The 12956-nt window shown below is 35.3% G+C and overlaps 2 protein-coding genes across 11 annotated transcripts in view; one reads left to right on the top strand and one right to left on the bottom strand.

Annotated features, from left to right (window-relative positions):
* The window catches only part of LOC128858012 (glutamine-dependent NAD(+) synthetase), a 275347-nt gene that overhangs the window by 246135 nt on the left and 16256 nt on the right, over positions 1-12956 (bottom strand). The gene's annotated exons all lie outside the window — the stretch shown is intronic.
* Positions 1-12956, top strand: part of LOC128858011 (uncharacterized) — a 52211-nt gene that overhangs the window by 24793 nt on the left and 14462 nt on the right. Inside the window, exons 9-11 of the mRNA XM_054093905.1 lie at positions 10322-10413; positions 10478-10607; positions 10691-11215. Coding sequence (XP_053949880.1) covers positions 10322-10413; positions 10478-10607; positions 10691-11215 — 747 coding nt within the window. The remainder of the gene's footprint in view (positions 1-10321; positions 10414-10477; positions 10608-10690; positions 11216-12956) is intronic.

Here is a 12956-nt window from a genome sequence, read left to right as displayed (position 1 = left end):
ACGTAGTCAAGTAAAAGATGCTGGCGCTGCCAGAACTTTATATGTTTTGTGTCTTAGTTCGTAGGTTTTAAGTATTAAAATTAATCGATTTGTATTATATTTTAGTTATTTACAATATATACAATATTTTTATTTTTATTTCTTATTTTTCTGGTAGAGTAATATATTTTATTCAGGGAATTAGTTTATGTTGCGCTTTATTTGAGATGACTTTTCTTGCTTTTTTTATTATGGGTATTCACATAACTGGTTGACTCTAGCTAATTTGATTTTTGTTTTTTTTTTTAAACTTTATCAAGTGGTTTTATGTAATAAGAAAATTCATTTAATGATTGCTGCCAAAAGTTTTAGATTAGCTTTATTGGAAGTTTGCACTTCGACCTCGTGGCTTTTTGTACCAAAAGTTTTACAAGAAATACAAGCAAATGAAATTGCGAATACTTTAGCCACTTTGGCGTTCACTTTGCAATAAAGTAAGTGTAATTCGTAAACAGTAAAGAAAATGTGTACTAGGGCGCCTTTGTTACGCTGTCTGAAATATTCCACTGGTAGTTCTGAACAGAAACGTTCCCGAGGTACAGTGCGCAGTCCTAAAATGGATTTTAGGTCTCATTACAATTATTATTATTATTAAGATTATAAATTTAAATTATTTTGAAGAGCAGCACTAGCTACTGAGACTTTCGGCTTACCTCAGATGTTGCAAATAGGCCTTCATACAATATTTTTTATTTTAGTTGTTAATTTTCCAATATTTTAAATTCTATTATTATTATTATTTTTTTATTTTTAAGGGTTTAATATTTTTCTTTTTATATTTTATTTTAATTACTAGATACATTTTTTATCAAAATATAATCGACTTTTATAGATTTTACTGTACTTACAAAAGGATTAAAATTGTGAATATTGGCATTTTAGACAATTAGAGGAGGTTCTTGAACAAAATAAGCGTAAAAAATTAGATTGTCATACCCAAAAACAGCCGAATACACTTTGCTCCGGAAAAATTATGTAATAAAACATTTCAAAACAAATGTTAAAATAAAAGCTCTTCTTGCGAGAATTCATAATAGCCTTTCTTAAAAAAAAACCTATTACAACGCATTTCAATAAAATGTAGGATTGAGGCCTCTATTTCGCGTACAAGGATTAATATGTAAATATTAGTTTCGGTAAAAAGAAATCCATTATTTTTGCGTAAACTTCAAAATTTTATTTAAGATGTTTCGGATTATCCGATTGGGGTCAGATATGCAAAGCTTTGTTGTAAAATTTGTTGCCATTTTAATGGTACCTTCACAATGTCTCTCTCATAGAAGCCTTGGTCTATTGGCGAAAAACTCTAACAATCAATTTTCACAATTTTCTCTTCATAGCGATTTCTTATCACTCAGGAAGTCTTGCAGTGAGAGAAAAAGGTGGTAATCGCTTGGTTCCAAGTCCGGACTATATGGTTGATGCATTATAAAATTTCCCAACCAAGCTCCCGGAGTTTTTGGCGAGTCACTACAGGCATGTGTGCCCGTGCGTTGTCCTGATGGAAGACAACACCGCTTCTGTTGGCCAATACTGGCCGGTTCTAACAGTAAAAATCAAAATTTAGTGTTTGACGATACGGCAGCAACTCATAATAAATGATTCCTTTCAAGTCACACCAAATAGAACTTTGCTGGCCGTTAGTCCTGGTATGGCCACCGTTTCAGCTGCTTCTTCGCGATCGCTGGCCACGATCGCTTTCTCACAATATTGTCATATGTGACCCATTTCTCAACCCCATCCGTTTAAGAAATGGGTCGATTTCATTTCGTTTGGCCAAGGCATCGCAGATGGAAATCATCATGTGTTTTGGTGTTAATAGGTGTGGCACCCGAATATCGCGCTTATTTTTGAATCCAGCTTTGCGTAAATGGTTTAAAATTGTTTTATGGTCGATCTTTTGCGCCTGTGCGATGCTACGACTACTAACATGCCGGTCAACTTCAATTATTTCTGTGATTTTATCAACATTATCGACATTCTTTAACATAAGAAATGCCTGAAAGGAAAAGACGAAACCAAAATTGCACATAGTTCGCTGTTATAGTATCGGCACCATTCACAATTTCAGCGGCCTGGCGGCCTAGCTTGCATTTTCGCCTTTATCAAAGAGAAACTGAAAAATGCATCGAATTTTCTCTTTGTAACTCACAACTGAATGGAGCAAGCAAAAAACAGCAAAGCAATTTTTTTAGTCTGAAATGTCGCCTTGACAACGAGCATAAACTTTAAATTATTTGATCGATACTTTACGAGATATCGATCACTACAGCCATCTACCAAGAAAATAATGACTGTCTTTTTCCCCAAACTAATATTTGATATTAAAACTAATGACGCTTGAATTCGTTCTTTGAACTTTTTTGCTCAGAACTATCAACAGAATACTTCAGAAAACGAAATAATCTCAGTGATTATTTTAGCATAAATTGGCGCATCCTAATGTATACAATTTGTCTCAAGTTTAAGAAATATTATAGATTCGATGGGTAAATGATGTTTCCATAATAAATAAATTTATAATAACAAGTCATGTAAAGGTGATCACAGGTGAAAGCATACGAGCGATCACAAATCGATCGCAGACGATTTCTTTTGCCCACACATCAATCGTGTTGCCATTCGTTCGTGTATCGTTCCCGATGTAACTTCTTATCCCGCTTTTCACTGTTATTAAGCATATCTTTTTAAAATACTAGCGCTGACTTTTTAAAGAGTCTTTCAAAGGTGACGCCAGATGTCAGTAGTGCGTGACCTTTTTTTTATGCCAACTTTGACATTTGTCAAGTAGACAATTTTACACGTTGGAACGACGCGTTAAAACTATTGAAGCTTATTATGAAAATGGCCGATCTTTAAGAACAACCTATCACAAAATTCGTGATTTTTTTAGTGGAAATAATCGTTCAAATTAGTCGATAATTCAAAGGTTGGTGAAAGAATTGCAAGAAATTGGTTCTGTCGCGGATAGAAAAAGGACTGGCAGACCAAAAACTTGGCGTTCTGTTGAGAATATTGCTGCTGTAGCGCAAAGTGTTGCTAAACAACTACCACCTAATTATTCATTCATGAATCGACTGTTTGGCAGATTTTACCTGTAGACGTGCCTATGGTAGATATTTAAATGAAGTTATTTGAGGCTGATTTCATTAGTTCTTTTCTTATTTATATTAGTTATTTGAGTACCCAAAACAATTTTTTTTTTACTTTAAAATATCTTAATTTTGTTTTTATTTTGCATACCACTTGACTGCCTATTTTCTTACTAATTAAATATTTAAAAATACAGTAAAACGCTTAATGGGATTTTTCAAAATTTTGATTTTAACAGAATTAATTTATGCTTTCCTTTAAATGCAAGCATTATTACTTTAAATTAAGCATTTTATGCCTTTACGCTTCCTTTTTCTATAAATCGTAACTTGATTCAATAAATACCCGTGTTTGACAGCAGATGACGCCGCTGAGGAAAGTTGCCACTATCATCGAGATGCGAACAAAACGTGTAATGCTCAATGAATGATGGAAATTTTCTGAATTAGCAACAAAAATTATTACATTTCATTTTTATTATTTCTTATTTTTTACAACATTTTTTTATTTTACAATATTTTTTTTTTTCCAACTTTTTTTATTTTACCATTTTTTTTATTTTTCTCCTTTTTTTATTTTACAACTTTTTTTTTATTTTTTAACTTCGTTGTATCACTTTTTTTATAATATTTTATAATTTTTTTTTATTTAGCATATTTGTGTAAAATAATACAAAGCCAAACTCACAAATAAATGTCACCGAAAGAATTCAAGATTTCTCTGCCCGTTTTCTCATCTAAGCAAAAAAGTGAGCTTTACTGACTCTACCGATAAACTACTCCTAACTCCAGCGCTTAACTCTTCGCTTTTTAACTAACTAACAAATTTTAATTATAATAAATTAAAATTCTAAACAAATTTCCTAGATAAGGCTTGGATGAAATTCCGTGATTTTGGTCAACTATTGAACGATTTTAATGTTGATAAGCAAAAGCAGCTGCTCGTTTTTGACAATAATTTTACTTTAGTTTAAACTTAACTAGACATTTTAAAAGCACATTAAATATACTTTGAGCAGCTTTTGAAATAACGAAGATGTGTTTATCGGTATGATAAAGTGAGAAGTTATTTAAGAAAACGGCCCTTAGACTTCTGCCAAAGTTATAAAAAAGAATTATAGGTAAATTTACTATCTGCCAAGAGCCTCGTACTCGAACAACCCTGCAAACTTTTAGTTCAAACGCCCTTGTACTTCTTCGCTACATAATTTTTGATGAACTTCTTATGGTATAAGAAATATTGCAAACCACGTTGAATGGTTGCCCAGAGTGTGAGCCCACTTGGAAGGGAAATAAGGTGAAAGAAACCGATAGGACGAAAGGAGATAGAGAAGAGGGTGAGGGCACGAAGGAGGGTTGAATATTTGTGGATTACTAGCGATGTTTGATTTGCGGTTGCATTAAACTTTTACGCTGCTGATTAAGCTCATGAGATAGCCAAGATCAAGACCTGCTATATCAGCAGGCGTAGGAGAGAAATGAGAGCCAAGATGCCTAAATCTTAGTCCCGCGAGGGCAGGGCAGCTAAGTAGAAGGTGATTGGACGATTCCAACTCATCCTCCTTACAGCTGACGCAAAAAGGACTCGAAGTAATTTCAAGGCCCACGGTATGCATACCTCGCGGATAGTAATCTGTGAGGACACCAACGAAATTTGAAAGTTGATATTTTGACATACTCAGAACCACGTTGTTGGAAATGTTTACAGTTTTTGAAACTTATTATCAAAAGTAATTAACGTAGCCGAATGGGTTGGTGCGTGATTACCATTCGGAATTCACCGAGAGGTCGTTAGTTCGAATCTCGGTGAAGGCAAAATTAATAAAAACATTTTTCTAATAGCGGTCGCCCCTCGGCAGGCAATGGCAAACCTCCGAGTGTATTTCTGCCATGAAAAAGCTCCTCATAAAAATATCTGCCGTTCGGAGTCGGCTTGAAACTGTAGGTCCCTCCATTTGTGGAACAACATCAAGACGCACACCACAAATAGGAGGAGGAGCTCGGCCAAACACCTAGCAGAAGTGTACGCGCCAATTATTTATTTATTTATTTTAATTAATTTCTTGAAAATAAAAAAAGTATAAGCACTTCGTCAACATAACTAATTAAATAAACAAAAGCAAGTAAACACTTTTAGTTCTTAAAGTTACTAAACTTGAAATTAATATTTTGTGGCATTGCTTTTATAACTTCTTCTAATCTCATTGGTATTCTTTCGACTAAGGACACACACTCTTCTGGTGTAATCAATACCCAAATTTCGTTGATTTTCTGTTTCAGTCCTGTACTGTCCTTTGAGAATAATTTCTTAGCCTTTTTTTACCCATACGATTGAGGTCTGAACCGGAGTATGGTGAATCTAAAACCTCCATATCTCTTTGACATAACCCATCTCGGCTAAGCTCGGTGATTTGTGCTGGCGAAACACTATCAAACAAAGTAATTTGCAATATTTCACACACCTAGGAAAATTTATCAAAAATTATGTAGCGGAAAAGTACAAGGGCGCATGAACTAAAAATGGTTACGGTGGTACAAAACACTTAATTTATGATTAAAATATAATGCAATAACTTTTAAGTAACAGAACTTGTTTAAATCGAATAACAAAAAAAAGAATATAATACAAAAATACACAATTTTTGTACTAACAACGCAGTATTTAGTAACTTAAGCTCTAAGAAAACGCAACTTCCCCTCTAAACCGTAATAGTTGTTATCACTAACTCTGAGTTGCTCAACGTTTCTGCGTATACATATATATATATATATAAGATACAAAAATAACAAACTCCGCTTCGTGCCATTTTGATCAATTTTTATCTTAAATGCTATCTTGACGCGCTTTCTCCGCCAAAGCAAAAACTTTTTTACATTACGCTTATATTTCTATTTCCACATTTACTTGTATATTTAACCTATTCGGTATCCTCTGTATTTCAAGCCCACCCATCCGTCTTCCCTTGCATACACAACCCATTATTTATTTATTTAAACGTTAAAAAACACTCATCCGCCTAATTCGCTCCCCTAAATTACAGATTAAACTATGAAAATTTTTTGTCGGCGAAAGTCGAAAATATTTGCACATACATATAAGCACTAAAAATGAACGCAATGACATCGTACACATTTGTTTACTTTCTATAATTGATTTGCGTAGAATATTTTATTTTAATTAGTATAATTTGGCTAAGTGAATTTACAACGGAAATATTTATTTAATCTCTACACTGTACTTGTATTATTTATTCTATTCCGTAAATTTAGTTTGTTGATTTTGTATTTACATATGTCATATTTTATTTGTAGTCAATCTGTGCTAACAAAAGTAAATAATAAATTTTAAGTCTTTTATAAACAGAATTTGTAGTTTTGTTGTTTTATTGTTTTATTTTTTGCGTTTTCGGTACTTTATATGACACAATCGGTAGTACTTTTATTCTGATAATTTTTGACACATCGCACATTTGTTGAAAGAGTATCAGCCTGTAAAAATCCAAAATATCGAGAAGGCCGGCTTTTAAGTCTTCATTTCACTATCTGCCACGAGGACGTTGTTTTTTTAAATTTGTTTTAATAAAAAAAATAAATAATTCCTTTTTCATATGTCCTTTTTTTATTTATTTAAAAAAAGAATTATGATATGAAAGTACAGAAAAATGGTCAATTGGAAAATGGAAAATAAAGAAAAGAGAAATAAAAAACAAAAATAATGTAATAGAAAAGATAAGTTTTGCAGTGAAGGAGACACCAAAAATTGACTTCTCAGTCTTGAAAACACTTAAAATACAAAATTTGTACAAAGAAAAACCGTACAAAAAGCACAAATTTTACAACAGTGACACCTATTTAAGATTAAGGTAAAAATAAACATCAAAAATGAATTCCCCTCTCTACCAAAAACAGTAATAGCATTGACAGATGGCGGCGTTAATCCAAATTACCGGGACAGTTAATTCTGATTAAAGTTGTAGTGTAACAGACGGTTGTTAAGCGGATTAGTGTACAGCTGATTTGTTTATTGGATAGTTTTGTCAGTAAAATATGGAACGCAGGCAACAAATAAAGGTATTAGCTGTCTTGATGCTAAGAAATAATTTTTTATTTAAAAAAATCTTAAATTGCAATTTCTTAAACTGCTCGGAAATATCAAAACAAGGCATTTCATTCAGTCTTTCTTGTTCTTTATTAAAGCTTGATTATTTTCCATTTACAAGAGATATTAACTGTCGTTTTTCGACAGGCTGGCCATCGATAATACCCCTAATCAGCTTAAACTTATGGAAACTAAGTCTGGATAAATCAAGTCTGTAAGATGAACCGACTGTCGCAGATCCTCCTGTCATTAAGCAGAGGGGATTGTCGGCTGATCGTCGGACTGATGACGGGCCACTTTCTATGGGCGAAGCACATGGAAAAGATAGGCATCTCAGACAGTGTACTTTGTCCCGCTTGCGGAGAGGAGGATGAGACGGCGGACGACTTCCTATGCGTCTGCCCCGCATTGATGTGTTAAGAAACGACCACCTTGGCTCCTTGGTACCACAAGATCTACTCAGATTTCTTCGGAGGTCGGGTAGATTTAAAGAAAATTATAAAGGGAAACCGAATGCAGTACAATGGACTTAATTGTGGCTGAGTGCTGTACTTGCTTATCTGTCCCTACAAAAAAACAGAAGTCTACTACATAGTTGATCCGGATTAGTTGCACTTAATTCTTGATATAATTCCGAATTAATTTATTAATCCCGATTAACGCGACCGTTTGTCTATGCTATATGTGACACACTCAGGCTCGTAGCCCTTGATCTTATCTCTCCTAAAACCCATGTGTGCCTTCCAAAAATTTCAGAAGATCTCTGATCTAATCTACTGAGATCTTCCAAAACATTAAAAACTTGTCTACCTAAAATGGTAAATCTACGTCTGGATAGAGCAGGACAATGGTCTAGGAGTTGCGAGATCGTCTCTTCCGCTGCCTCATCTAGACAGCTTTAGCAGAATTTATGTGTCTGCCGCCGATCTTTTGAGCGTGTCTGCCTATAAGGCAATGCGCTGTTATAACCAAAATCAGTAGGTAAGACTGTGTTTATTTTGGCTTTGCAGAGATTCTGCACGTTTGGCATTGAGAGTCGGCCACAACTGTTGAGCGATTCTGCAGGTGGTTTCACTACATCATCTTTCATTCGCTGCTCTTACAATTTCCTCAAAAATAAGTAGCTTACAAGTCTGTAAGGGTATATATCATTGCCTGTGTACTCACCAGTAAACTTGATGCCAAGTTTCGCTAGTTCATCGGCCCTACAGTTACCCGGAATGTGACAATGGCCAGGAACCCATGTTAACATAACTTTACAGAAGAGTTCCAGGAAAAACATTACTTTTTAACCGAATTCTATTAAATGTTTCCGGTATAAAATGTATTTTAGAAATCCGCATCATATGAGCTCATAATTTTAAATGTCATGAAAGGCCTTTGTGTCGCTATTGTCCTGCAAGTCGACACACTATTCTCTTCGGTATGCATCTCTGGCCAAGACTCTCATCACTTTCATATCGTATCGCATAACGTATCGCTCTAATGTACAATACACCGCGCTTTCCAGCAAATGAGCGAAGCGTATTTTTTAATAAATTTTTTTTTTTAATTTTTCGTATTACATATTTATTACTAGATTTTGTTGACTTATTTCGGGATGTTCCGCACTTACATTTTTAAATCAGTAGAATGAAACTTTAAACACTTTACAAGTCTTTCAATACTATCCACGGGTGTTTGGGAGGAAAGCACTTTGGGGATGGAATTTTACTATAGTTTTAGTTTCTAACCATAGCCGAGCTCATTTGTGCCTGCTATACCTAGATTCTATACCGTTTTTAGAAACTTCAGAATCATTCCGCTGCATACATCTTTGAGCCATGGAAATCCTACTATATCCACGTATCCCCTACACTACATTACAACTGAAAATAGAGCCTCAAGGATTGCTAGAAATCGTATAGAAAGATTAGAGGAAAAGCTCATCATCAATGTTAAATAAATTTAGGTCTTTGAATCACCGCAGTGATTTCTAGGCATAGGTATCTACTATTAAAGAACTAGTCGATTGGCTGTTCACTTATGTACTACCCTTAAAGGAGATGAACATTAATTGATAGTGCGCTGGAGATTAGTCGAAAAATGCCTCGCTTGCCTTTGAACTACATTTGGATACTTCGTTATCAGGCTTATAGCACGTCAAAGGCTGGCTCGGCAAGTAACCCGATATGTAGAGACTCCTGTGGTCAGCTACCTCTTAGATGTTAGGCCTCGCGTCAGTTCATCGGGAGCTTGGCTAGAACACAGAAATGCCAGATCGTGAGGCGTTTCTAACCACGGGCTGGCCGTAAACGTCCGAGAGCTGCTAAGGCTAACCGAACGCCAGTCTCGATAGTAGCGACGATCTTAATCTTAATCAGACACTAACCAATGGTTGTCCATGTGGTTAAACAAAATCAGCCTTATGTGACCAATCGTGACCAAAAAATTGGTGACAAAAAAATCAAAGTGTCAATTTATGGGAATATTTGCTCACATGGAACTCACGATAAGAAAGACCGCATAACTTTGAGTCACTTTTGCGCCAACTGTTCGAGAATAATGACGTCGAATTAGTATCTATGCTTAAGACTCTATTAAGCTGGAATATTATTTCTTTATTTATTAATTTAATACCAAAATGAAATGTCTCCCTGCAGCAGTGTAGAAGCCCTTATAGTTAGCTTCAACTTGTCATTAGGGTTTTCGGGAAGTTTTGCGGCAGTTGCGACTTCATAATCAAATATGGGCAATGTTTGGTCTACCCGAAATGGAGTTGCACTGCAACCGGATCCAACGCACACCGAGGTGCTTTGTGTGCTTATTTCACACCGAATTTCGGTAAATCGAGTAGTCCGTCTCATTACATTCTCATTCAACTCAACATTTACTACTTACATCACTATGATTTACATTAAAATTATTTGAAGTGTTTTTGTAAATCTCAAAAGCTTTCTCTTAACACTTTTTTTTTTAGCAATTCTCGCTTTGTTTTTAATAGAGGATATCAAACCGAAGCACAAAAATGTAGGCACATTCGCTTTTCACGTTGACATTCTCATAATTTTAGAATGTTTTAATAATTTTAAATTATTTTCCCCAAAAACAGGAACGCTTGCGTTTGAAAATCATTGAACGCCTTTTGAAAGAAGGTTCCAACGCCGACGAACCACTAAATATACCACTATCCGATTATTCCAGGTAAGCTATTCACGGTTATTTGCAAGCCGATTTGATGCACTCCAATTCTTCTAAACTCACATAGCGACGAGGGTGGTGTATCCAGTTCAGAGAACGAATGCCGTGGTTCCAGTTTTTCTGATTTGGAAGGACCCTGCTGCACTCTATCTAGAGCGCCACCATCTACTCCAGAAGCAGAGGCGCAAACTCGCCGGGTATGTACTACCTATGCACAGATCTCTTTCTATCCAATATTCCCGTCCTTTATCCCGCTATTTCATTCCCTCAAATTGCACAGCACAAACTAAGCCGCATGCGTCGAGTTATGCATGAGCTTGATCGCATCTACTTTCAACCGTTATTTCAAAAGAAATTCCGCTGTTTTATGCGTTATAAACCTGGCAAACCGAAACGGGCCAATAAGAAGAGCTCGAAAAAGAAGAGTATCAGTAGTGTTCAAGATGGCGCTAAATCGCAGACACGTCGACTGCGCGGTGGCGTTATAAATGGCGATGGTATGAGCACACAAGAGAGTTTATATGAGGAGATTTTTCAGGATGCGCTGGATGGCCTTTCACATGCAAGTGTATCAGATTCAGTAAATCCATCTGAGGATTGTGTATTCTTATCTGCCGAAGGTGGTACGGATGATTCGAGGCAAGATTGTAGAAAAGTTTCGCGCAAGTTTCATGCCACCAAGAAAAGGTCCAAGGAAACGAAAGCTATTAAAGAGCCACCACAACAACAACGTTTAGTTGTTTCTAGAAAACTTCGCATGTGGTTGGCGGATAGAAAAATATTCATCTACCGCAGTAAGATAAAGGTAAAATGTTTTTGTAAGCTAATGGCTTCAAAAATCTCCTAACGTATAAGTTAATACAACTATTTTTTTGCTACTCAATGTAGGAATTTCCATATTTAGGGATTTTTTTTGAAAGGTAAAGCAACATTTTTTCTGGTGCCGAATAAGGCTACTAGTATAAGTTTGAAGCAGGAGTTTTCGTGGTGTAGATGGCAGAACTAACAAGGTAATTGTGGAAGGCTAAAAAGAAATGGAATAGGGAAAATGATGTCGAAGGTTCATATGGCCACTGAGAGATCGTCTGAGGTTGTTCATCCTGAAACCACAAGTTTCTAGAACTTGTTGGAGCCTCAATGGCTGTATTCCATGAGCGAGTGGTGCTATGTGGATTTTAAGCACTGCAATAGTAAACAGTTGACTTGTACGCGTAAACCTAAGTCCTTGGACTTTAAAAAATAGTCCAGAACTAATGCCCATTTCAAAAGAAATAAAATTAAAAAAATTAAATAATAAATCAATAGCTTCGGTTAAGGTTTTCAGATCACATTCACACACTTGCGGTCATAAAAAAATGTTAAACAAGGCTCTCTATTCTATGAGATTAGTTTCGCTCTAAATGCGACAATTTGGTTATGTCTTTGTGACTCAATAATCGATATTTTGATTTTTTAAAGATAAAAAATAACTGGATCCGATTTTTTTGCATTTATTACCATCGAAAACGTTAAAATCTGAGTGTCAAATATGATCGAACAAAATTTTTTGATTTATTTAATTTAAAATTGTTAATGGTTAAAAATTTAACCATTATTTCTTACCGAAAAAAATATCGATAAATATATCAAAAAACGTAAAAATTAAAATCATACAAAGAAAAATTGAAATCTGAAAATAAAGATCAAATATACAAGGTGAAGTCCAAAATAAACAAGACTGGCATCATAAACATGTTTTTGATAGAAGTTACATCCCTAGCTGACTTCCAGTGAAAGCTTGGTGACATTCGGTTCAGTGCAAGCGAAGTTATTGCGTCTAAAGTGTCAGTATGTTTGTGTCATCGGTACAAAAATGAGTTTCAAACAAAGAGCTAATATCAAATTTTGTTTTAAAATCAAAATCAGTAAAACGTTTACCGAAACATTTGAATTGATTAAAAAAGTTTATGACGATGACTATTCAACTCTTGTCAGAGTTCATGAGTGGCTTACACGTTTCAGAGATGGTTGTGAGGACATAAATGACAGTAAACATACGGGCCGCCCAAAATGCACCGAAAACTCCGACGAATTTGTTTGTAAATTTATCAAAAATGAACCGAAATATCTCCAAATCATTGTTTTATCGCATTTTAACTGATTATTTGGGCTTACGAAAGGTCTGTGCACGTTTCATTCCGCATAAGTTAACTGAGAACCAAAAATTGCTCAGAATTCAACATTCGAAAGACCTCATTAAGGAGGCTGGAAAAGACGAGAACTTCCTTTGCAAGATTTTAACTGGTGACGAAACGTGGTGTTTCCAACATGAACATAAAAAAGGCGTCAAAGTGCCGAATTGAAGACCCCAGACAAGCCACCACCCAAAAAGTCGCGTTTGGAGAAGTCAAAAACCAGTCGATGCTCATTTGCTTTTACGATTCCAAGGGAATCGTTCACAAGACGTTCGTGTCAATGGGCCCAACCGTTAATGCAATTTTCTATCTTGGCATTTTGTAGCGTTTGTTGCATCGCATTCGTCGAATTCGCCCTCAATAGCGCGAAGG

The sequence above is a fragment of the Anastrepha ludens genome, chromosome 3 (genome assembly GCF_028408465.1).
Source record: "Anastrepha ludens isolate Willacy chromosome 3, idAnaLude1.1, whole genome shotgun sequence".
Lineage (NCBI taxonomy): Eukaryota > Metazoa > Arthropoda > Insecta > Diptera > Tephritidae > Anastrepha > Anastrepha ludens.
The sequence above is the reverse complement of the archived record's forward strand: the minus strand, read 5'-3'. Positions and strand labels throughout refer to the sequence as shown.